This window comes from Osmerus mordax, chromosome 27, assembly GCF_038355195.1.
Source record: "Osmerus mordax isolate fOsmMor3 chromosome 27, fOsmMor3.pri, whole genome shotgun sequence".
Classification (NCBI taxonomy): Eukaryota; Metazoa; Chordata; class Actinopteri; order Osmeriformes; family Osmeridae; genus Osmerus; species Osmerus mordax.
Window position 1 is genome coordinate 2033104 of NC_090076.1, and position 27584 is coordinate 2060687.

Below are 27584 nucleotides of genomic sequence, written 5' to 3' on the forward strand. Positions count from 1 at the left end.
CATATTTTCAGTTAGCAGATGGTACTGTTTGAATCGCGATTCCATCTTCTACTACCGGGTAACGTCGTAGAATAATCTTCAAAGGGGGTTCTTTATTAATGAATGAATGCAATGAGTAGGCTACATTCCTGAAAATATCACGAGAAGGGAAAAACTTAAAATGACGTTTAAGTCATATAGATTAGGTCCATTTTTACACCGGTCTGCCAAATGTATTCGTTTTGATTCAACGATGAGGCTGCCTCTTGCAGGGGAAATGAGAAGACCTCAATTTCCTTCTACACTTCACTCGTATTTTCAGTTGTAAATGAGCAGCAAAAAAAAATGCTTTTAAATCTATTTAATATTTATAAATAATAAGTATGCATTTTCATGTAAAATGTACAGAAATCAGTTGTAAAAATGTCATTCAAAAACGGACCCCTGTGCAACCGACGCAAGCAAGCACACCCAACAATTTCCCCAGAAATTGTACCCTCTCTAGTTTACATTGCAGGGTCTCATATGGGACATATAGGGCAAGCAACTCGACAAATAAAGAGAAAGAGTTGCGTCATTAGTTTTTTTCCAATATGGCCACAGAAAAGTTCCAAACAAGACATTTAGTCATTTAGCAAGACAGCCGTGTCGTTGAGAAACAGCTGTATGACAGCACTGTTTGAAGGTAAAAATTTGCATTGTGTTTCATCTTTTTTAAATCGTATCACAGTTGAATGTCAGTAGCAAAATAGTTGTAGCATCTAAGCTAATTTTCTACCATCTATTGCCTTTATTGTCGTTAGTTTAAAGGGGTGATTGACTGGGTTTTTTGGGTATTTCACACTGTTCCTTAAGGTCTCCGAATAGGGTATGTAACATTGGTTGGGTTGAAAATGGCCCGGGTGCTGTTCTATGCCCCCTGATACATCCTCTGAAATTTTCCCGGGCTGAGCGGTGAGGGAGTCGGGCTAGTAATCTGAAGGTTGCCAGTTCGATTCCTGGCCGTGTCAAATGACGTTGTTTCCTTGGGCAAGGCACTTCACCCTACTTGCCTCGGGGGAATGTCCCTGTACTTACTGTAAGTCGCTCTGGATAAGAGCGTCTGCTAAATGACTAAATGTAAATGTAAATATATAGATGAGCTGCGCGCTGATTGGTTGGTTTACAACGAGTGAAGCTGTGGAGCAAAGACGCAACACGGCCAACACTCACTGAAACAACGAAGGTGGAGACTTGAAATAAAAACGTACAAATAAATCTATTGGGTCTACACAACACTGTTTTCAACAGATTGACTAGATATCATTTGAAATGATTACGTTAGTTGTTTCCACTTCTGTTGTCGAAGCAAACTGGATTGACTTAGGTGGGTAGAACGTTACAGCTTAGCAACCAAACTATATCGTGATTCAACTCAGCTTCATTTAGCTAGATAAAAAATAACCTGCCAAAGATCTGGACAAACATGCATCGTGAATTGTAGATTTACATGTACGGGTTATTTATTCGAATGAAACACAGTCCTGAACATGAAATAACGCGTTAGCCCCATTGCCAATCAACTACATCATCACACATTACCTATGCTCTTGCGTTAGCAAGCTAAACTAGTTTACATGCATACTCTGTGTTTTCGCTATCTAGCTGTTCTTGCATTCCTTGCAAATCAGCGTTAATAAAAAGCAGATGAGCTAGAGTCTAGCTAACATTGACTCGACGGGCATGGCAGATGTTTGTCTATAACATAGCTCTAGCGTAGAAGATCCCTGTGCAAGCAAACAGGATCGACTTAAGTGGGTAACGTTAGCACTATCTACAGCTTACCAAACAAACTATTGTGATTAAACTCAGCTTCAGTTAGCTCTAGCTATCTTGCTGAAAAATAGATCTGGACAAACATGCATCTTGAATTGTAGATTTACATGACAACACAGGTTATTTATTTGAATGAAACACAGTCAGGAACAAGAAATAACGTTAGCCCCATTGCCAATAAACTAAATCATTACACATTCTACCGATGCTAGATACAGGCAGGATACATTAGCATTGCTAATAACTGTTAGCGACAAAATCACACAGCTTGCGGCTGTGATGAACCTAAGGTCGGAACAGCACCTCTTTTCAGCAACAGCTTCATAGCAAATCCTGCTTTACATTGTCCCAGGTTTTCAAAACTCTCCTCGGTGACATGGTCCGAGCAAATTAATACTTTAGCGTCGTAGTTACTTAATAGGGATATTCCCATAGATAAACATCAGCCATGTCTGTCTAGTGTCTTGTTCTTTGGGAAGATAGTGAAAAGTGTCAGGATTCCTGGTACAGCCTGGAACACTGCATTTACGGCGCTCCATTTTCACTATCTTGAAAACTTATGAACTTTCTTATTTGTAATTCCTGTGGAAGTACCGAGCAGTTAGCTAAAAAAGTGTCGGAGATCTACGCGACATCCGTTTATGTCTCTGGACCAGAAAACCAGAGGGCGGGTAAATGTAAATTTTGGGGCGTGACAAAGTTGATGCTGCAAGTTGTGACGTCACAACTTGCACTGTTTCAAAAGCTAGCGTTTGCAGGTTGCAGTTTCAAAAAGTGACATTTTGATAGGAAAGAGGTTTTAATGGACTTTGAGGTTCACTGTATGTCTATTTTACACACCACACATTTTTCAACTATGACAAGGTAAAATCGGTGTTGCAATCAATCGCCCCTTTAAAGTACTGAGAGATGTCATGCTAGCTAGCAATAACGTACTTCTACCAAAAACAATAGCTGAAAGGTTACTGTAGTCTAGCAAAACTAAATTAAACAATGTACTAGTACAAAGTCAGTTATGACTTTCTTGACATTAGGGCAAGATTTAATAAAGATAAATGCAAAACAAATGACTTGTTTGCAAGTTACTTTCAATGACAATATATAAAAGGTATGAAGAGATTAAGTTACAGTACAGCTTTCATATTGTAGATGTGAATACATTTTATGTGTTTGTGGCAAGTGTGGCAACATACATGTTTTAGGTGCCGGGATAAGTAGCATACATAGGACCAGGGACATTTCTCTCTATGGCTCTGCATAGGATGTTAGCTAGCAAGCTTCCTGACCCTCGGTTGATGCAACTCTTTCTCTCTATGGCTCTACTGCACAGTATGTGCCTGCTGTGAGCTGATACAGTGACCGGTCTATCGTTCTATCCAATGTTCCATGACCAGTTAAACTTAATCTTTACATTCTTAACTTTCCTTTACATGTATTCATTTAGCAGACGCTTTTATCCAAAGCGACTTCCAAGAGAGAGCTTTACAAAAGTGCATAGGTCAATGATCATATACAACGAGATAGCCCCAACAACATTGCGGGTAGCCAAAACCTGAAGCATACATTGTGAAAAGCAAATAAGTGCCAATAGGAAGAAACATAAGAGCATGTAGTTAAACAAATTACAAATTAAACAACATGAACCTCAAAAGTGCGAGAGTGTACCTGTAGGAAAGCAAGCAACAATAATATAATTTACAGCGAGTACAAGTAGTTGCAGTAGCACATTGCCTTTCCCTATGCGGTTGCCTAGGTAGGAGGCCTCCTCGAGGCCTAGGTGGCATTCTTGAGGTTTGCCATCAGTCCTGCCCTCCGGAGTGCCCCCAGCACTGCCCACAGCCGGCTTAGATGCGTCTGTCAACTGTCACTGTAAATTACAATGTAATATAGATAGGCGCCCGCATACCCTTCATGTGGTCGGAGGATTTTATCCGTTGGAATGTGGCCAGGGCTCCATGGACGCAGCACCGTGTACTGATAGAGGGTGTCGGGAGTGGCAAAGGGCGTTTTCTCCCTTGCCTGGGCAGTCAGGAGCACCTGCCAGTACCCATTGGTGAGGTCCAAGGTCGATATAAAGCGGGCCTCTCTTAGCTGATCGATCAGCTCTTCCACCCTAGGCATAGGATACACATCAAATTGGGACATGTCATTGAGTTTACGAAAGTCAAGCAGAACCGATACGAGCCATCTGGTTTGGGCACCAGCACCACTGGGCTGGACCAGATGCTGCGAGACTCTTCTATGCCTTTCAGTTGTAGCATTCTATTCACCTCCACCCTGATGGCCTCTCTTCTGGCTTTGGGAATTCAGTTGGGCTTTAACCATACCTTTACTCCAGGCTGAGACTTGGTGTCATGTGTGGCAACTGTGGTTTTGACTGGCAGGTCTGAGAATACGTTGAGGTGCTGCACACTATGTCACGTAGGTCTTGTCTCTGGCTGGGGCCCAGTTGGTCTCCCATGGGCACCTCGGGTAAGGGGTCCGGGCTATCAGGGCTGTCAGGGCAGGGGTGGACGGTGCCTGCAGATCAGGGAGTCTTAGCCATTTCTTACTGTTCCAAGGCCCGCCGACAGGCCGCAGGATTGTTAAGTACTAAACTACACAACACACAAAACTAGTCTTTATATTGGTACACATGCCACATATCTTTGGAAAACTAAGGTTCTTGTGATTCTATTGATTCACAAGAACCATATCAAGCTCGAGTTGCAACAGCAGGTACAATCAACGTCTTTGTCAAACCACAAACATATAAACAAACAGAAGCAAAACAGAGAAGACTCACCTATCAAGTCTCACAGTTGTCCACGTATTACATTTACATTTTTACATTTACTTATACATAACATCCCAACAAAAATGATCTGGTTACATAGTCAAGCATCATTCTAAAGTCAAGTCATTCATGTAAACTTGGTCATAACTTCGGGACAATATTCCTGATGTATTGGTGTCAACATGACTGCTGCATCTGACCTTTAAATTGACACCTCATTTTACCAATAGGATCTTCCACGTCCTGTCCATAGCCTTCAAAAGCCTCATCAAAATGCATGCCCCCCCCCCCACACACTCAGCTCCAGTTGGTTCAAAATTAGACTGGCAGGCCGTATAGCCAATGAAATTCTGAAGACAGTGATATAGAGGTGTAGGGGGGATTTTGGAACTTTCAACTTAAAATTGAGTGCGTATAGCTTGATCACATTTGCGACAGTAGACACTTTTGGATCTTAAATCAAGGCAAAATGGACTACGAAAACAAAATAGTTGCTCCAAGAAGGGGTGGTAAAACGCACTCCACGTTTTCAAATAACAAATCAAGCAGAATAAAAAAAAAATACAAAGTAGAAATAATAATACAAATAAATGTGAATAAATAAAAGTGCATAAATTCAAATAACAGTGGTTAATACTCAAATAAATAATGATGAATCAGATAAAGCACTCATGTGTTTATTCTTCAGTTACTCTGTGTCAGCAATACTAATTGTGGATTTGGATATGAGATATGATAGCTCTAAGTACCACCTTTAATTAGAGCCCACAATTATGAAAAGTATTTTACCATGGTTACCAAGGGTCCTTTTGGAGTCTGCAAAAGGCACTTTTTGAAAAACGCCTGGATGTACCCTTAGAAAAACGTGTACAATATAAAAAAATGGTGGTACTGTTATCAACTTTGGACTTTTCCCATTGTGTTTTCCAGCTAATACCTCCCACCTATAGTCATCTGCAGGCATATGTATGCAGAATTACATGACTCCTAGTGGACATAGCTTATAATCATCAATGTTGACATAAAGAACGCAGTGGAGTATGTGAACAATGTGTAGCTTGTGTATGAACAGACATATACAAGAGAAACAGAGAGAGAAACTATGGGTGGACGGTATGAACAGTGTAGAATATACCGGTATGAATTTTGACTATACCATCTTAACCACGGTAGAGCCTTCCAGAAATAAGATTTGTCACAACCCCATTCACACCAGGCACGGCATAAACTTACCGTACGTAATTTTAACACAAATATCGCAATCTACGCAAACATCGCAACCAATCTTCCGCATCCTCGCCAGAAGCTCCTTTAGTGCCGATTGTAGATTACCGAGCGCGCATGGCGAAGCGAGGGATGAAACGACCCCCATCTGAAACCCCTGATGTCCACAGTTGTTTCACCTGTAGCAGTCTCACAATCTCTTTTAGTACCCCAGACATGAAACGGGTGCCTTGGTCAGGATTTCCTGTGCTATCCATACCCGACTAAACAACAGAAAGTTATTTGGCTACCGCTTTTGCGGTGGCAGCCCGGAGGGGAAGAGTGGCGTACTCTATTATCACCAGTATATACCTATGGCCTCGGCTAGTTTTGGGGAGTGGTCCTACAATGTCCATAGCGAGACGCTCGAACAGCTCTTCAGTAATGTGCAGGAGGATGAGATGATGCCCGACAGTAGGCCTTGGGGTGACCCTTTGGCTCTCAGGGCAAACCGCCCATTTAAATCTGGGCCAGTAAATCCGTGCCTCTACCCTCTCCCTGGTTTTGTCCATCCATAGGTGGACACGTGGGCCATGAACAAGACCTTACTTGTGTAAGACAGGGGGAAAACAAGCTTCTGACGAAGTAGGGGTAAGAATGGGGACTCACCAGGTCGAGGGGTTGCCCATTGTGGGTGAACACATGTGCCCAGGCATGTTGCAGTGTGTCTTTCTCCTTCTGGGCTGTAGCAAACTGGCCCTCTCAGCTCCCCCTTCCCTCGAAACTCTCAGAACTCTGTCGGGTGAGAGCCTTCCATGGCCAAGCCTCCGGGTGGTTGGGAGCCCTCAATGGCCGTATTGATGTCAAGGGTTCGACAGCCGACCGGGTCAGGGGTTCCTGACTGGCGTGGGGGAGGGGATTGGGTGTCGTCCCCCCAACTGGGGGTCCTCGGCAGACGACAGGGATGGAGAGGAAGGGGCAGTATATGCCACTCTGGGTCTGAGCTGCCTTGGCTGGGAGGTCTCGTTTCGTGACCCTCTGGGTTGCAGCCCCCAGAACCTCTCAAAGATGGGACAATCCCATCCGATGAGCAGTGGTACAGGGAGCTTGGGGACCAACCCCACCTGTACCGTAAAGGTCCCTCGGGGGTGCAAACCTCGATCCAGCGAGTGGGGTATCGCTTGACGTCCCTGTAGACACAGGAAACCTCAATGCTGACCCCGTCTTCACCTTCGGTGAACTCTGGGCGGATCGGCGTGACCACATTGCCTGAAACAATAAGGGCGGAGGTGTCCTGGTTTTCCACATGAACCAGCACATTCAAAGAGCGGTGTCATGGGCCCAGCAAGTGGTCATGACACATCGTCCCGGTTGGCGGGGTTTCCCGGCGCTGGCAGACGCCATTGGTACATCCCCAGCAGGACACTGTTGCGCTAGATGCCCCAACTGGCCACAGGAAAAACACCTCCATTCCGACCTGTTGGGTGGTGGGTGCAGCGGCTTTCTGTAGGCTGGCCAGGGGTTGCTGAGCCTGGGGTTGCCCCTCCGGCCCCCCATTGTGCTTGTCATCATCTGCTGGCTAACTCGGTGGTTCTCCAGCAGCTCCACCGATCAGAATACGTCTTCATGACTTTGCCCATGTGGTGTGCATTCCTTGGTTAAAGTGCTAGGGTAGCGGACTCAGGGTGCCCGCATTCGCCACCAAATGTGGCAAACATTGAGCACGGCCGGGGGACAACAGCACTTCACCAAAGCAATTGCACAGACCACAGAAGGGGTTGAGCAAAAACTGTTTATTACTGAAAAATGACTAATTCATAAAAAAAACATTAACTTCGATTCTTTCTCTGTTGAGGGTTTAGGGTTGCTTCGTCAGGTCTTGTCGTTCAGATTCCACTCCTCACTATCAAGACAGAGAATACAGGTGTAGGCACAGATATTTGCTCAACTGGTCAGAGACCAACTCTTAGTCACATTTCCTGGGGTCTGCGCCCTGAGCCCTGTAGTTACTCCAATCAGCTCATGAGTTGCAGCTGTGTCGCTCGATGTCTCCCTCGAGTGCTGGAAACGGAAGTACCTGTTCCCGTTCACCTGACCCAGGCCTGCCAGTGCTACCGCCCAAGGTGCTGACTGGAGCTCTTCCCACGTTGCCGAATGGAGTGCTGTCCAGGGTGCTGCGCTCCCGGGTTGCCATAGTACACTATGCAGTTTTAGCTAATACACAAATTAATGTGTCAGTTAATGTGAAAAGTGCTACTTGCGGTTGTTGTGATTACAGTTGCAATGCTGTGGAGTACATTCATACAAGGACTGGTCATACAACATATACTTTGAATGCCTGGATGGCAATCCTAGTCAAGAGGCCTGTGGAGTGCCCTTCTCCTGCTGTCTGCAACTGCGCAATGAGGTCAGAAACACAACTTATAACCATAACAAAAAATAAAGAGAACAATACATATTCCTAAGTTATCAAGACAATTTTAAAATGTATTTATAGCAAGTCTGAGGATGGAGTTACAGGCGATGGGTACTTTTTGATTAAAGTCATGTTTAATCATTCAGTTTATGATTGTTAAACGTCAAGAGGTCCATAAAAGAATGTGGGGAGACATGGCACTGTTTGGCTCTCTACACTAATGAGCCAAAACATTTATGACCATCTGCCTCATGTTGGTAATTTGGTGGAAGTTATTCTGAGGATCAATTGTTAAACTGATTAAATGTCCTTCAAACTCCATTACACCAATATAACCATCTTTGACACACAAACATAAGACAGTCACACAAAACCAACTGTCAATAAATCAGATGGGATCAGAAGTAGAGCAACGAGCTGTGTTGACCACAGACAACAGACTCACCTTGTTGCTTAACGTAATGATGGAGCCCAGATTCACTCTGTCTTTGACACACAAACATAAGACAGTAACACAAAACCATCTGGCAATAAATCAGATGGGATCAGAAGTAGCGCACGCCCAAACAGCATGTCACAAGTTCTGATATGATGAGAGAATCCAGAGTTGGGGAGACTTTGTAGAGAAATCTGCTTTCTGTTTTCAGTTTCAAAACGTTCACGGTGTGACAACAGCGCCTGAACTCTGAAACTCCGCAGAAAAAATGGGGAGGGGGGGGGGTTTCTGTCTTATTGGCAGGATGATCCAACCAATGTTTCAACCTTGTACATTTGTATTAGAAGCTTTCAAATGTAGTTTACAAGCTGGCAAACCTATTCTTTCCACATTCAAATCGTATATTTTAAGGTTTCAGAGTTCTGGCACTAATCTAACCTCATACATGCTGATGTTGCTCGTCCACAAATGCTTAGAAAAGAGTTTGCTTCTCTTAATAGACTACCTGTTCGCACTGCCAGGTATCTCACACTGCCTTGGGGCTGTCACGTGACTTCCATTGAAAATGAATGGGAGGCAAAATGTAGGTCTACCGCCCAACCTGAAAAGAATCCTAGGGGAAACCCATTTCTCTCCTCTTAATATCTCATTCACGTCAGCAGTAGTCAGATGTATTTGTAAAAGAAATTGGGGCCAAGAAGTGAAGCTGCTAAGCCACCTATTATGTTTCTACCTTTTCTTTTTGGGGGCCAAGCAGCAAAGCTACGAAGCAACCTATTGTGTTTCTACCTTTTCTTATTAGACACTATTGTATCTGTTGGTTTTCTTCCCCACTGGGAGTCTATGACAGCCTTGTGAACCATAAGTAAGAAAATTATTAAACAGGTTTAATATTGGACCAGTATCTGGGCCAATCATGGTTATAATTGTTGAAAACTTTGTCCCAGAGAAAATAATAGTTAATCCGATTCCTCTCCTCATACTGATCACAATCCATATGTTAAAATAATACTCCACTCATTACAGTAGTCACCATTTTGAAATGTACAGTACGTTACTCCTCCTACAATTCTGTCCAATTTGGTTCAACATCGGCTCAGATGATGTTTGGACCGAGCCGTACAAAACTGACTAAACAGAATTTTATATTCTCATTTGTTAAAAGGTTATGATGACCCAAAATGAGATCAGAGGCTGTATCTCTGCCATACTTTGATCAATCAAAATGAATCTTGGTACTCTTCATCGGCAGCATGATCTGAGGGTCCATGCCGAAGTTGATAACAGCGCCACCTACAGGCCATGAGATTAGCCTAAACGTTTTTTTATAGACAAAAACTATATGACAAACGCTATATTATGGCTTAAAAATGTACAATGAGGAGGCTAACAAGTAACACTAGCAGGTAGTAGCATTGCTACAAGTATTATGCTAGGTTGCTAGGTAACGGAAGCTAACTAAAGCTAGCTAGCTTCCATTTCGGAAAAATAACTCGCGCTGGGAGGACTGTCGGAAATATTTCGAACTCACGCATCTAAGGGTTAAGGACAAAAGCTTAGGCCGCGTCACAGGGGCCGATAATGCACTACCCCACCTCCCCCCAAAATGTTTTTTCTAAAGACCATAATGACTACAATGTTATATTAAAATGTTAATGTTGAAAGATTTGGGATGCACCTGTTTCAACCGCATTTATGCCCATTGAAAATGAACGCATTTTAGTACAATGAAAATACATAAACAAAACATATATGTGTACTAATGGGCGGAGCTAGTTCAGGCATGGAACTCGGGCAGCCCGCGCCATATCACCCATCGCCGTGTTCTCAGCCCATAGGCTTAGCTTGATAGGTGGCGCTATAAAGTCGCACACACACACGTCCTCGATTACCCTTGTGTTCTGCGCTGCTGCCACCCACCACCATCCCCTTCTCCCCCATGTGGTCTATCTGTTCTCCCCGTGGGGGATTTAACTTGTTGCTCCCTGCCTCATGTCATGCATGCTGCAGTGAAGGCAGGGAGCGCTTCCCCATGTACATCCATTCCGCCAATGTTAAACCATTTGTCATGTGTATGAATAAATGGTGAAATCAATCACGTGAGTGTCTTGACTGAACTGAGCATTAACAATACATTTTAATAATAATAATACATTTTATTTATATAGCGCTTTTCAAAGTTCTCAAAGTCGCTGTACATGGTTAAAATGGTACATGGTTAAAATGGTACATGGTTAAAATGTTACATGGTTAAAATAAACATAAAACAAGGACATCATATAAAGTCACAGCAGATCTAAAAAGGTGCGTTTTGACTAATGATTTAAAAGTTGACAGGTTGGTGCAGTCTCTGATGGGTTTGGGGAGTGAGTTCCAGAGGGAGGGAGCGGCGATGGAGAAAGCTCTGTCACCCCAGGTTCTGTGCTTGGTCCTGAGTGGGGTGGACAGGAGGTTGGCATCAGAGGAACGGAGGGAGCGGGAGGGAGTGTGGTGGTGGAGCAGGTCGGTGAGGTAGCGGGGGGCCTGGTTGTGAAGGGCTTTGTGAGTGAGAAGAAGGATTTTAAAGTGAATGCGTTGTGGGACGGGGAGCCAGTGGAGGTTCTGGAGGACGGGGGTGATGTGGTCACGGGAGCAGGTATGAGTGAGCAGACTTGCGGCGGAGTTCTGGATGTGCTGGAGTTTATTGAGGATTTTGGATGGTGAGCCGTAAAGGATGCTATTGCAGTAATCGAGTCTGGAAGTGATGAACGAGTGGATCAGAAGCTCGGCAGTGGAGGAGGAGAGTGATGGACGGAGGCGTGCAATGTTTTTGAGATGGAAGAATGCAGTCCTGGTGATGTTATTGACGTGACGTTCAAAGGTGAGGTGACTATCAAAAATGATGCCAAGGTTACGGATGTGAGGGGAGGGGGACAGAGTGGAGTTGTCAATGTTGATGGTGAGGTTGTGGGTGGTTTTGGTGAGGGATTTCGGACAGATGATGATGAAGTCTGTTTTGTCACAGTTTAGTTTGAGAAAGTTTATTTGCATCCAGGATTTAATTTCACTGAGACAGTTGGTGAGGGTGGAGATTGTAGCAGGGGTGATGGAGGTAGTGGAAATGTAAAGTTGGATGTCATCGGCGTAGTAGTGGAAGCGGAGTCCATGACGGCGTATGATGTTGCCGAGGGGAAGCAGGTAAAGGATGAATAGGAGGGGACCAAGCACTGAACCCTGGGGGACGCCTTGGGACAAAGGGGCAGGGGAGGAAGTGCAGTTGTTGATGTGGATGAACTGTTGTCGGTCAGTGAGGTACGATCTGAGCCAGGAAAGGGGAGTGCCGGTGATATTAATGGTGGATTGAAGGCGGGAGAGGAGGATAGAGTGGTTAACAGTGTCAAAGGCTGCAGTGAGGTCGAGAAGATGAGGATGTTTAGGTGGCCGGAGTCTGAAGAGAGGAGGAGATCGTTGGTGACTTTCAGGAGGGCTGTTTCAGTGATGTTTTGTGGGCGGAAGCCAGATTGGAATTGTTCGTACAGGTTATTGGAGGTAAGGTGGGTTTTCAGCACTGAGGCGACATGTGTTTCATGGAGCAGAAGATATGATGACTAGGTGCCTATAAGTATTGTAATGGTGCAAAAAGTCACATTTCAGAGGCATGTTATCAATAGCCAATTGATAGCCAATTACTCAAATTAGATTACACATTTTTGAAACCCATTAGCTTGTGGTACTTGGGTGTGCAGAGCTAGCAGTGCATTCGAAATGAGTTGTTTTTGCATCCAACCATTTAAAAAAATTCTTCCAGGTACGGCCAGGGATGGAGAAGTGTTGGCTGGTCTTCCTGGCTAGGCTCGTACTAGGCTACATACGTCTGCTATTTCCTTGCTGGAGTGACGTGATTGGTGTCATGTGCAGGTGCGATGGATCATGTACAAACCAATAGGGTGACGGAATAGTATATGTTTATACTTCTCATCCAACCACAATCAAATTCACTCTATCCGGATAGCGCAATTTATCTGGATAGTTTTTTTTTTGTGTTTTTTTTAACAATGACAAGCCGGAATAAAAACAGGCCAAACTGAAATAGGAGTAACAAGGCTATTTTTAAAATAAAAGTACAGCTAATTGCGTGAAAATGTAAGTTGTAGAAGTAGAAAGTCGGCTGAAAAATAATTATTCCAGTAAAGTATAGATACCAAAATGTTTACTTACGTAAGGTACTTGACACCTCTGCTAAGAAACCTACGGTGGCCGAGACTGTGTAACACAGGGTCAAACTATATGTGCTGACGGCAGGAAACGTCACTCAGTGTGCCTGCGCCTCGTCCATTAATGTATACAACGTTAGTAGGACAACTTGGTTGGCGTTGCCTTCTCAGCGTGAGAAATACAAGGTGTGGCGTGTGAGTGTGTGAACTGGTTGAAATGCGAGTGTCTTACGGTCAATGCGTGAAGCTTGAGAACCCTGATGAAGTGCATTAGCTTCACATGGGCGTTTGTGTGTTGACTGGAAAGCTCAATTCTTATGTTATGACAGCAAGAACCATCATTGGGTGTGCTTTGCCTTCGGCAAGGGCACAACCTTTGTTCTTTCTCATATATATTTATTATTATTTTCCCACCCCTAAAAAATTGGTCCCGATTGCATTGCCTGTATTCGCGTGAACGTTCCGTTTGACAGTTTAGGCTTGATTTAAGTTTTTGTGACGAAAAGTGAAGCTATTCGTCACAAAAAGGGATTCGAACCGGCAACTTTCTGATTAGTAGCCCGATTCCCTAACCGCTCAGCCATTTAACACCATCTGATACATCTGTTTTCAATCGTTAAAATAAACATTCCTCACAAATAAATGTTCGTTTTAGGATTTATTACGACACTAGAGACACTGGTAAGAAAAACGATTCCACTGTTTAGCCTAACAAACTTTAGGAAGCCAAACGGCAACCTAATTTTCGGCACTACCCTTACTAAAAATAAAAGTCCCAGATTAGTTTTTCAATTGGTGAAACTATCTGACTACTAACCTTAACTTCAATGCCACAGCCTACAAAGTAACGTGTTACTGTAATCAGATTACAATTGTCTGTAATGCAGTAATGTAACACATTACTGTTGATAACTTCAGTAATCGCATTTTAGTTACTAATACAAAAATGTCTTGCGTTACTTGCATTACTGCGATCTGCATATCGGAAGGAGAAAAAAACAACAAATCTAACTTCTCTTTACAGTACATGTGTTTGCGTAACACTCGACACTTGCCCCAGAGTTCAAGAGGCGAAACAAGAATGGAAGACGTCTTTTGAGGGATGGAGGAATCCACATTAATTCCTATGAGTTGCGCGAAAGGACAAAAATGTAACTGTATAATGTACATTGTGCCCAAGCCAAAAACACCTCTCCACCGCCGCGAACACAACCTCTAATCTGTCAAAGCATCTTCAACAGCAACATGCTAACTCAAGACTAGTAGCTAAAGAACCCCGGACCCTGAGTGACACTGACGCCGATAAAAGGTTGCCGTTGCCATTGTTGCCGACACCAGCCAAGCAGCCACGACTTGACTTTCAACAGCAGGTTACCAAAGCACAGATAAACTGACTTGTAGCAGCATACATAGTAGAGGAAATTATTTTATTTTGAGACATTTTGCTTACTGCCAGTACTGTAGCCATGTTATGCTTGACAACTTTTAGGTTGATGTGTCTCATAAACGAGAGATCTGTCCTCATTGTAATAAGAATTTGAGTTGATCTGGGCATATATATGGTACATATATTGTTATTTGGCAAGTGCATCTCAGGTGATGTTACGGACTAATCCAAAAGTAATGTAACTAGTAGTGTAACTAGTTACTTTCAGCAGTGGGTAATCTAGTAAAGTAAAGCATTACTTTAAAAAAAAAGTAACTAGTAATGTGTAATCCATTACTTTTTAGTAACTACCCCAACACTGGTTGTAGGCTATCTATCTTGCTTCCAACTTTTGTTTTCAAAACCCAGTCATTTGGAGCAGATAAACATCGAAAAACCGGGTCAATGACATGACACGCATATCTTTGTGTCTGAATGCATTATTTCCTTTTTGTTTTATGTAATCAATTCATGACGTATCAATTTATTCTATAAAACCTAATTAGTTTTAATACATTTTCAGTACACTGGAATATGAGCTGCTCTTTCACTTTCATTATGAATCATTCCTCTTTCAATTAATAAGCCCCCGTTCAAGTGTTGAGAATTAAATTAGCTGCACAGTCTGTAGAGATCTTGAGACGAAGCCACTTTTTTGTTCTAAAACCGGACTATAAGCCGCTTCAAAATATAAGCCGCACAAGCACAAGAAAACTGTAAAATCGGAGTACAAGACGCGGCTTATTTTCCGTAAAATCGTTAAACAGGTTAAACAGGAAATTGGATATTGCATCATCAAGAGGACCTCAAATGACCTGAGTAATTGAGTGAAAAGGTTTGTAGAGCTCTCTCAAATATTGATAAAAAAATAGCTACTTTCACCCCATAGGGAGGCTGGTACACTTTCCATGTCAGGTGGTACAACCAATGTAAAACCGGGAAAGATAATTTTTACCATAAAACTCTTTATTCTATTTAAAAATGATGTGTATTAATTTGCTAGCAATGGCAAAAGCTAAAACAGGTGTCCAGGGAGAAGCCTGTTTAATTTGAAATTAGTTGCAAAAGTCAGGTGGTGCATCCAGCGTCAGGTGGCAAAACTGCAAGGCGGATTGTTAAGTACTAAACTTCCTTTGTGGTGTGGGGGGTTTGAGCTGTCAGCACCTGCCTGGTCGTCGGTCGGCCAACGCTGGACCTGGTCGCAAGTCTCCCGGTCCTGTCCTACATCTATAAAGTTGAACAATGGATTTTGGTGTTTCAAAACCCATTGACACTGTATGACTATGTTTAGCCTGTGTTCTGCTCCTCTCCCTCACCAACCGTCTCTGGAGGAGGGGATCCCTCTCTGAATTGCTCCTCCCAAGGTTTCTTCCATTTTTTCTCCTGTTGGGAGTTTTTCTGGGAGTTTTTCCTTGTTTTCCTTGAGGGTTTAGGTTGGTTGAGGGGCAGTTCTATGGGCGTATGTGAAGTCCTCTGTGACATGCTTGCGTGTAAAAAGGGCTATACAAATACATTTGATATGATTAAACTATGTGGTGCATGAACCTGCTTTGTTTACTGTATATTGGTACACATGCCATATATCGTTGTAAAGCTAAGATTCTTGTGATTCTATTGATGTCAAGATACAATTACAGGTACAATCAACATCCTTGAACACATAAACAAAATATTCGCTCAAAGAGGTGGTGGATGAATGCACTGGGCATGAAAGCAGAGTCTGCTCTAAGTATATCTATTAGATTTTAAAAAATAATATTCGTTTTAAGGTACGTTTTCATTTTTCATCATTTTAGATGCCGCTATCACTTAAACAAAAATCAGCACAACACAGGGAGCGCATAAAAAAGGATCTTGCAAAAAGACAAGAGAGGTAATGCATATTGATAAACTAAAATGCAAGTGTAGATGCTCTTATTAGGGTTCCTCCGGTAGGAACCTATTATTTTTGTTAGTATTCTTATTATTTTTCCTCTTCTCCGCTAAATGGCTCAATAGCTCAAAAAGTCCTTGACCCGATTTTTTCAAATTTGGCCCAATGATACACCAGGTCACTCACTACTCCCAGACCGCTAATAGCCCATGTACGCCTATAGGTGGCGCTATAAGCCACGCCCAAAGTCTACGTGATTTCCCCAGCGCCCCATTATTCCAAAATGCCTGAAAATTGGTATACATGCCTTATTTCTCATGGGGAACAAAAAAGCCTCAAGAACCCATAAGGTCCGCCATGATAGATTTAGCTGTACTGTCCAAATTTGGTACAACCTTCAAAACCCTTCTCCTCATGAACCATAGATCCAATCGACTTGAAAATTGTTACAGATTTGTAGAATACATGTCTTTCTATAGGGTGAAATTGAATAAGGAATGCAATACAAAATGGATGAAAGAAGTGTATTTATGTAAATGTCCACATTGCCACAATATCTTTGTGTTAATAAATCAAATATAATTTTGACTGATGGTTTTTCAAACCTTTGTGCCTTCAAGATGACATCATTCTGAAGTACCATACGCAATTTCACCTTGATATGTCAATATATGATTGAATTCAATTGAATTGCTCCACAGCGCGCGTGCTCCAAATTCTCAGACTCATCCTGCCCCTTGCAATAGGGTGACCACCTGTCGCGCTTTGCGTTGTGTCGCACAGCATTTTCTCCCCTTGTCCCGCACGTCCCATATTGAAAATGCTGTGCGATACAGCGCAAAGCGGGACAGGTGGTCACCCTACTTGACACACGCGCGAGCTTGGCGAGACGCACACACATCCTTTCTGGAAATTGTATGCTGACCAAGCCCCCACCCTCTGTTTTTAGCTCCTGTTTCATTTAGCTTCCAATCGCAGATCGCCATTACGAATATAAATTACTTTTCGGCCATTGTTGTTTTCAACTGGAATCGCCTGATAGTGTTGGAGGCAGCCACGTTCGGTAAGTCCTATTTTTACACATTTTAAGCTAGAATCAATGATTGGTTTCGTGAAAGTACACTACTCTTGAATTATGGTGAAGGTTTTAGCACTTTTAGACCTTTAGATCGTGAGTCTGAAGTGACGGAAAACCGAACTCGAAAGTAGCTACTGTAGCTCTAGCTTTTTTCCTCTGTGTTTTTAATTAGTGAGTTATTTTGCATCTCGGCGAATTGTTCATCAAAAAGGTCGAGCAGCAATTAGGAGAAAAAGCAATTCCCCACAGACCTGTGGGCTCAGAAGTTTGATTTGGGGCGTGAAAGTCTTTGTAATAAGCCTATGCGCCAGGGAGACCGCATAGGCTTAGGCGGCAGCCATGTTTTGGTCGCGTCATGTTCATAAGTTCACAATTTTACAGTTAGGTCGACACGAAAAAGGTCGAGGAGGGCAGCCTTTAGGAGATGTGGGAATTGTGCTTTTAGCCAGATGCTCCGATTATTTTTGTGATTTGAGGACTTGCAATTGGAGTGATAATGCATCCCGGGGGTACATTGTTTTGACGTTAGCCTCAGAGTCAGGCTCGGCTCGCCCACTGGCAGTGTGTAAACAATTTTGTATTTCACTCAATTCTACTCCAAAAAATGTCAGGGAGGACTGCTTTTTGTAGACAAGGGCCTGCTAAAGATAGCCAGTATATCTGATTTTTCAAGGCGAGCCTGTTTCATTCGTCATATGCCCTGAGAAAGCGACCTACGTTAGCCAGGCTAGTTTTGCCAATTTCAGTAAGTCAGGCTATTTAAAGGTCTCTGACAGTCAGAATCACTGTTTACAGGCAAAGGTCGAGCTGGTCTTTTGTCAGATGTGTATATATTGACCAGTTTAGAGCTAAATACTCTTGCCAGAGCCTGGAAACAAACCCGTGTTTTGAGTGACTTTGCATGGGTCTCCATCAGGTCAACACATTTGGATTCAAGTTCAAGTAATGCCACTGCATTTCAGTAAAAACTGTAGTTTATGTCAAGTGTAGATGGAAAAAGCTTTGTTTTTCACAACTGAACTGACATGGATCCTTTCTTCACTTTTACAGGTCTGGAGGGTCATGCAGAGGCCTGCTCAACAGAGTTCAATAGAGGATGCTGAAAGCAACAACAGAGAATGCTGAGAGCATCACAGACCCCTTGCTGGACTATCCCTCTCTAGCTGGACAGCTTCATCCTGCCTGCCTGCCTGGCCTGGCCTGCCTGGCCTGTCTGCCTGCCTGACAGACAGACAGAAAATGAAAAGAGAAATGGAAATGGAAGCTGGCAAAAGAGAATCAGAAAAACTGTGAAAGCGCATGGATAGATTAAGGAAAAGAAAGTCAGAGAAGCATAAGGCAAAGTCTACCACTGAAAGGGAACAGATCTGCAAATAAATTGTCCATCCAGAGAAAAAGAGAGACAACAGAGGCATGTCTTACTTAAACCCTTGACTGAACTCCATCTGCAGTATAATTCTGAAATGCAAAAGTCCCACAGGCTGCCTTACATATTTATGGAGTTAGATTAGTTTCATAATTCACAAACGTAACGCGATTCACAAATGTATTTTGTGTTTCACAAATAAATGTAACGTGATTCACAAATGTATTCCGTGATTCACAAATAAATGACCCCATTACATTTGTTTGCAAAATAAGAATGTGTTAGGGACTAGACACTCTAAGGCTGTGGTCGCCATCGACTGGTAGATCTTTATGTCCCGGTAGCTAGTTAAAATAAGAATACTACAAAAAATACATAATGTCTGATTAATGTTCAGTTTTGCAAGCACCTCTTAGTTGTTCTTGATCCAACTGATTTATTTATTTGTAAAACATTGTTATTATATAAAAATATACAAACTGACCAATGAGAGAGAAGAGCGCGGATAAGTTAACTGTCGCAAAAGTCAATACGTTTCGGTTGGTGACGATAGAGGTAGGCTAACCGTTAAGCTAACATGGAGAAGGCACCATGAAAGAAGGCTAAAACATACCATTTCCATCCAGAATGGGAAGAGGAGTTTATTTTTACCATGGTGAAAGATGTGTGTGTGTATGTTGTGCCACCAAAAACAAGCACTATGCAAAAGAGGAAATCTGGAGCGGCACCACAACACCAACCACCTCAAATTTAAAGACAGCTACCCACTCAAGAGTGCAATACGTGCACGGAAAGTTGATGAGCTGAAATCTGAGTTGAAGGCCCAGCCATCACTTTTTACCAAATCTTCTGCTCAAAATGAGGCTGCTACTGAAGCATCATTTTGTGTAAGTCACCTATTGGCTAAAAACAAAAAGCCTTTTACCGATGGCGATTTGTTTAAGGAAGCAATGGCTATTACTGCCGAGACTATTTTCAAAGATTTCAAAAATAAAGACGACATAAAAACTGCACTCCGTAGTGTACCACTCGGTCCTGCAACAGTGACAAGGAGGGTCGAGTCACTGTCAGAGGACGTGGATCGACAAGTGTTAAAGGACTTGTCAAAATGTGAATCTTTTGCACTACAGTTTGACGAATCTCTGGATGTAATGGACACAGCTCAGCTTGTTGTTTTTGTCAGAATGGCTTTCCAGGATTCTACAACAAAAGAAGACTTCCTGACTCTGTTGCACTTAAAGGAGAGAGCGAGAGGCGAGGACATTTACAATGTGTTTAAAAAATATTTAAGTGAAAATGAAATCCACATTCATAAACTGGTAGCAATCACTACCGATGGAGCGCCGGCAATGCATGGTGTGCGCTCTGGTTTTGTAGCACTGTGCCGTAATGACCCTGATTTTCCCGTCTTCGTAAATTATCATTGTGTGATTCATCAGCAGGCCTTGGCTGGGAAAGTCCTGGGGCCTCATGTATAAACGTTGCGTACACACAAAAAGCTTGCGTACGCTGGTTTTCACGCACACTTTGTGATGTATAAAGATTTACTTGACGTGAGAATGTGCGGGCCGTCACGGAAAGTTTTGAGCAGACGTGACAATGTGCGGACCGTCCGCAAAGTCTTATCTGGCTCTGTAACGTGGCGAATTCTAACTGAAAAGTTTCCACTACTACGTTTATGACGTTGACTATTCAAAAAACATAAAAATAAAAGTTTGATCATTAATGTGGATGATCACTTCAAAATGCAAAAACCCCAAACGGGAAATGCTATATAGCCTTCTGTTTAATCCGCCACCATTTAATAACTTCTGTTAAACTTGAGGGTGTCAAACGAACGACAAAATCACTCAGGAAATGCCTACGCTAACCCTATAGCTGCCATGCTGTTACGATGCGCCTCCACTCGTTTCTTCATTTAAAGTTTTACATCGGACCATTTCTTCTTAATTTCTGCCATGGTCCGGTTCTCTGAACCCACATCATTTATGGCCCTATAATAATAATAATGATTGTATTTGTAATGCACTTTACATTTAGCTAAATCTCAAAGTGCTACAGGTTAAAAACAAGAAAGGGCGCAAATAGTGTCAGTTTTCCACTCTGCCGACTTTCTTGTCGCTAATACCTGATGACAGGCCGACAAACAGGACACATTTTCTCGTCTCCACCTCTGTTGTCAGAACCTCGAGCTCACAGTCACCGTATTTCTTCGAATAACGCTGCAGCGTTTATTAAATAACGTTCATTTTTAAACTCGATAAACTCGATACGAGCAAAAGCACTTCAGCATCGCTTATTCAAGGCGTTATTAGATGAGCTCGATGCCCTGTACGGAGACCTACTACTTCATGCTGATGTCCGGTGGTTGAGTCGCGGGAAAGTGTTACAACGCTTTGTTGACTTGCTCCCTGAGATAAAGATTTTTCTGTCTGCAAGGAACGAAGAGCACAAGGAACTGTCAGATGATGTGTGGCTGCTGGACCTGGGTGGATGACGTGACATGGCAGTTTTGCTGTCTTCAGTGTCCAACATGTATGAATAAAAAATATATTTGCCAAAAACCTTCTCAATATTGTGCAGAACATTATGCTTTATGTAAACACACAACATTAAACAGTTCATCACTCATTTTTTCAGAATTTTAAACAAAACAAAATTCATATGGTGTGACTGTCCGGCACTTGTTTCTCAAAGTGAGAACTTGAATAAAACTAAGAAAAATAAATGCAACAATTCTCAAATAAATACAGAAAAATAATACAGATGTCTATTTGTGAGCCTCCTCTTTTCAAAGTCCAAGCATAATGTTTTGAGTCAGTTCTAATCAAAAAGATTTTGTCACACAAATCAAAATCATATGGTGTGACACTATTTTGGGACATTTGAACGGGCAACTGTTTTGACACCCTTGGGAAGGAGAGGACCTTCTTCAGCAAGGTTGTACAGTACTAGCAGTGTATTGCTACTGTACAACCTGAGGTGAGTCATCATTTTTATATTTACAATAAATCCGATCTTGTTGGCACTCTGACAAAAGTCCCACTTCCAGATGTCTTTTGGTGTGACACATTTTTCATAAAAATGCAAAATAAATTTTATTATTTTGTTGTAATTACATGTAAATCTATGCTGCTTTGTTATAGCTAGCATGTTGTTAATGTGCTAATGTGTAGCTACAAGACTCAAGGTTGTGCTAAGTGCAGAAAACATCATATGGTGTGACATGTCTGCCTGTCACGCCATATGATTTGATTGTCACACCATATGATATGAATTGTAATTTCCTGCAGATATAACAATAAATAACAAAGTCCAATGTATGTTTTGTCCTTTTAAACATTTATTTGGGTCCATCATCACATACAAGTTGTAATTATCCACAATTGATTGTGTTTATTCGGTGATACAGATTTCTAGTTTATCAGACAGACACAGCAGACCCCTTCACAGAAACCTTAGAATGCTGTTTAAGTCGACAATGTTTTGTCTTCATCTCAAACCATACATTCCCTTTTCTTTTGTCAACTTGAGGCAGATAATGATGACAAGTGCAGAGAGGACAAAGAGATACAGGGAGAGACTGAATTCAGACCCTGCAAAGAGAGAGGAGTTGCTGAGGAAAAGAAAAGTAAACAATAACTGTCTGTTTCCATTCACTGACCAATAGGAAGGTCTGAGGGAGGGTTTTAAGGGGTGCTTTAACTGTTGATTCAAAAGGACTTGAGGCAGATTTCTTGAAGCCTGGCAATACATGATAGCTGTGCAACTAAGAGGAACGCAGTTATGAAATGAAGAGAATAGACAATGTTGAACAACTGTTCAAATGTTAATACCATTATGTTACTCTGTTAACAGATATCAAGAAAAGAAACAGAAAGGGGAGATGCCTAAATTTAGAATCCAGACTGGGAGATATGGAGAAATTCTCAAACAAAATATAGAGCCAAAAGAAGAAATTTAAATGCATTACTCAACATGACTCCCCCAGATAACTTCATCTATGATGGAGACATCCAGGTAGTCCCAGGTCAAGTCCCAGGTCCTACATCACCACCACCAAGCCCACCTACCTCACCACCAAGCCCACACACTGAAGAGATAAAGAAGCTGAATAAATCATTAAGGAGACTGAAGGATCAGAACAAAAGGCTCCAGAGAAAAGTCAGCAATGAAAAGAAGAGAGCTGAGAAATATAGGAAACAAAGTGTGAGGCAAAACGTAACAAAACTAACAGTCAGAGAAAAATACCACTTGCCACCCAGGAAAAAGTTCATAAATGAGAAAGAGGCTCAGGTGGAATCCTTCTTGCTGTTAGATGAAAATAGCACTGTGCTTCCTAGGAAGAAGGACACAGTAGGCAGGAAAGAGAAAAGACAAAGAAGAGTGCTGACTTCCTCACTAAAGGACCTTAATAAGGCCTACATGCAAAAATGTGGAAAAAAAGCACCAGCTGTCCTACAGACAGTTCATAAGGTATAAACCTTTTTATGTCACAGAGGCTAGGTCCAGCAACCGCAACACATGTGCCTGCTGGGAACATGCGAACATCTTGCTCCTAATTTATGCTTTTTCAAGCAGAGGCATTATCACGACAAAAAGCCTGTCAGCACTGCTGTCAGGTATCACATGTGATACTGAAAATACAAAATGCATGCAACGTGTGTGCACAAAGTGCTGTTATGATGAGCCCAACCTGCAGGACCACAACCCAGCTGACACTGCAACATGGGAGCAGTGGGAGAAGCAGGATGTTGTAGTGGGAGAGAGAAGCTACAAGAACTGGGTAAAAAAGAAGAAGAGGGGGACAGTAGGAGAGCTAACTGGTGTGTTCAACCAGAGGCTCAATGCAATTGCGATGAATTAAACTGGCTTCATCAGGTGAAACAGTTCAGACACATCAAGGAGAACATCCATCCCAATGAAATGGTCTTACACATAGACTTTTCAGAGAACTATGCGTTAAATCAATAAAATGTGAATATTACCTTCCAGCATTTAAGAGTGGTTAAATATTTCCTGCCATATGAGTGATCAGTACTCAACAATAAGTAGGATAATACATGGTTTGCATTGACACATGGCGACATTATCATATAGTGTGACACTATATCATTTGGTGTGACATTCCAAATTGTGAAAATAACATAGCTTTATTAATGATAACACCTGAAAAAGTTCATGGAATACATAGAAAATAGTATCAGCAAGAGTCACAAATATTTTTATAGTTTTATAGCAAGGTTTGTCACAATAAATAGAAAATATGTTGAAAGACCGACGGCATAGGTCTCACATTGAGCAATGTTTTAGAAAATAATACACAAATTTAATTAATTTTCACAAAACTATAATGGATCACAGTTTAGTTATGATAAATGACTTTGATAAAGTGAGTAACTTAAGAAAGGTATAATCCATTTTCAGTTTATATACAATTATTTTCATGTCACACCATATGACGATTTTACGCACTAATACAACAAATTGTCACATAAATTCTGATTCCAATTGAAAATCTAAAAACAACATGTTTCTATAAAGATGAGAGTTAGTAGAACAAAAGTCAATCATTTTTATGCCTGTTATTTGAAATTTAAAAAAACAATTCTGGTAGATATGTCACTGACCCACCTGGGGTTTCTGACAGACTTGACCGGAAAACTGAATGCACTCATCAATGAGCTCCAGGGAAAAGACCAAAAACTGCCCCACATGATAAGCGCAGTAAATGCATTTAAGTCCAAGCTCGGTGTTTGGATCACACATCTAAAGAACAGGAAACTAACACACTTTCCCAACCTGGAAAAAATGTCACAGAGCATTGAGGACAAGGGTGTTTTTCACCCTGAGAATTACTGCGCTCACCTGGACAAAGTGGCAACAGAGTTCAATCGGCGTTTGGGGAGTTAGACGTTATGGAATGTGTTGCTGCATTTGTCTCAAACCCCTTCATGCACATTGATGTAGAACAGCTTGCATCCAAATTCCAGGAAGTATTTGCTTTGTCAAGTGGCGTTGACATGGAGATAGTGGATTTGCAGAATGACATAGTACTGAAAGCCAGATCAAGGGACAGTGACTTTTGGGGACTTTCAGGGACAAGTTTCCTCTCCTTACCGCATGTGCACTGAGTGAGTGCCTACTTTGGATCCACTTACCTCTGCGAAATGGCGTTTTCACAGATGAAAATAATCAAATCAAAATACAGGAGCCGCCTTACTGACAGACACCTCACAGACTGCCTCAGACTGGCTGTCTCTAGCTACGAGCCAAACTACAGAGCACTCAAAGACAGTATTCAGTCACAACCATCACACTAACTTGAGTCACTGAACATCGACTTGAAAATTGCTGCAGCAGGTTTGCCTGAAGGCATTGTGAAAAGTGATGCTGCATTAAATAGGACATAGAACTGCACTTGATTGACTGCTTAATTACAGTGTTCTTTTGTACCTAGTTCTTTTGATTGCATACATTTTAGTTAAAGAATGTATATTAAAACCAGAGCATTTAATCCGTAATTCAAATACTGTTACAAATACAAAGTAAAGGGCATCAAATTGGAAGTACAACCTGGGCAGTTTTTGATCAATTCCCTTGATAGGTAGATCTTGCCTATCATCCAGGGAAAGTCAGGGATCTTGGTCTTAAAAAGGTTGGTGACCACTACTCTAAGGGATACTTGTGAAAATAATTCACTTAAAATAAATTGTAGAAAAAAAAATATAATAGTTTTTGCCTATTGCTTTTACACACGTTTTGCTAAATTTGGCTCATTGTGTCAAAACTCTACACACAAGCAAATAAGACACTGGGAAATAAACCATTCGCATCTATGTCAAATTGAAACTCTGCTATCAAAACCTAACAATCCTTTGTCAAAATGTCACTGATGACAAAATGATAGCCACTTGCATCATATGAATACACTTTCAGATCAGCAGAAACACACTAGTCTACTTTATATAAAAAAACTGCAGTCTTTTGTTTTCAATGTTTTTATTCAGTTCCATAGAGGGCATGTTTTCACAACAACCAAAAAAATGAAATACTGAATTCCAAATCATTACATTAGTATATTTTACAGTACAGTAAATTCAGTTAAATCAAAAATAAAACAAACAATACACTACTGTAAACACAATTGTGCACAAGTGGGATTATGGATCCTGCCGTCTGTTGGGGTCTGGCCACAGGATCTCATCAACATCACAAGCAATGTCTTCTCTCGCTAAGCATCGGGGAAAATATCCCCTTGTGTGCCGAATCCGAATCTGCAGGCCTGTTCCATTGCCTGCAGAAGAGGCATACGGGCATGTGGTTGGCGGTCATATACGCGCCATCTCCAAGCGGAAAAAAAATCCTCTATAGGATTTCGAAATGGCGAGTAAGGGGGCAAGTACAGAACTTCAAATTGATCATGGTTGGTGAACCAGTTCTGGACCAGAGCAGCCCGATGGACCCCGTCGTCTGTTTTTGCTAAGGTTGAATCCAGCCTCGTCAATGTAAATACGTTCATGCGGCTGGGCAGCTCCATCCATGTCCAAGATTCTCTGTAACAAAAAAATACATATTGTGGATGGCTTTACTCAAAGCACACACTTACACTACTACATATACAGAACCGACCCACCCCACCACACAGGTACCTGAATGTATCCATGTGTTACTAATCCAGTGGTACATATTCATCTGTTACTGGACTGCACCCATTCTTTATTGTGTATATGTAAAGGACTGAAACACTTACCTGTACATATTCATGTCGAAGTTCTTTGACCCTGACACTGTTCCTCTCAAATGGGACCCTGTACAGTTGCTTCATGGTCATGTTGTGCTTTACCAAGATCCGTCTGATAGTTGTAATGCTTACTCTATTTATGTTGTTGAATACTTGCCTATCTGCAAGTATTTGTTGCTGTAGCTGGTTTAGACGGATTGCATTGTTTGCTCTGACTAGGTTCACTATGGCAAGTTCCTGCTGTTGGGTGAACAGGCGTTGGTGTCCACCCCCAGTAGGTCTTCTAGCCATTCTGTAGAAAAATGCAACCACAAATTGTTCTTGTTTGCTTCTTTTTTACAGTACTGTGTATACTGAACTTTACTGTATTTACCATACACAGTACATTTACATTTACATTTATTCATTTAGCAGACGCTTTTATCCAAAGCGACTTCCAAGAGAGAGCTTTACAAAGTGCATAGGTCACTGATCATAACAACAAGATAGCCAAAAAACATCGCGAGTAGCCAAAACATGAAGCACACATTGTGAACAACCAAAGTAAGTGCCAAAGGGAAGAACCATAAGAGCATGTAGTTAAACAAGTCACAACCAAACAACATGAACAGCTATAAGCGCAAGTGTACCTGTGGGAAAAAGCAAGCAACAGTAATAAAACAATATATCACAGCGAGAACCAAAAATTTAAATCAGTTACCACTAACCACAAGAGCAACAAGTCTCTAAGCAAGAGTCATTGTGATCCTTGAGGAAACTAACATCGGGTCAAGCAAACCGTTCCTAAGTACCGTTGTACTCCCGGAACAAGTGCGTCTTGAGCCAGTACTGAAACATCTCAACACGTTATCACGGTATGTTTCACAAAACTACCACTTTTGTTGAAAAAGGAGCATTAGCCACCCTGGAATACAATACATGTGATACAGTAACGTGATATGTTACAGTACTGTAAATACTCTAGATACAGTCTGAGTAGAGTAGAGAGTTGAAGACATACCTGTTTTCCAGTCGGAATGTCCTTATTATGGATGAAACTGTGAAGCGGCTTAGATTAGGATGGACTCTCTGCCCAGCTTCCCTCATAGTCAGGCCATGGTTTATGACATGGTCCACCAAAGTTGCAGTTATGTCATCCGAAATAATGGTCCTTGCGTGGCCTCTTTGACCACGTCCTCCTCTCTCTCTCTATCCTCCTCTTCCTCTGCCTCTAGCTCTCCCTGCCTCCATGCTTGCAAAGTTGTCAAAACGGCTTAAGCCTTGTGTTATCTTCGGGTAA

The 27584-nt window shown here is 41.9% G+C and overlaps 1 protein-coding gene across 1 annotated transcript in view; it reads left to right on the forward strand.

Moving 5' to 3' along the window:
• Nucleotides 1–27584, forward strand: part of zgc:113223 (uncharacterized protein LOC541424 homolog) — a 134234-nt gene that overhangs the window by 19463 nt on the left and 87187 nt on the right. The window contains exon 6 of the mRNA XM_067230693.1: nt 8052–8180. Within this exon, the coding sequence (XP_067086794.1) occupies nt 8052–8180 (129 nt within the window). The remainder of the gene's footprint in view (nt 1–8051; nt 8181–27584) is intronic.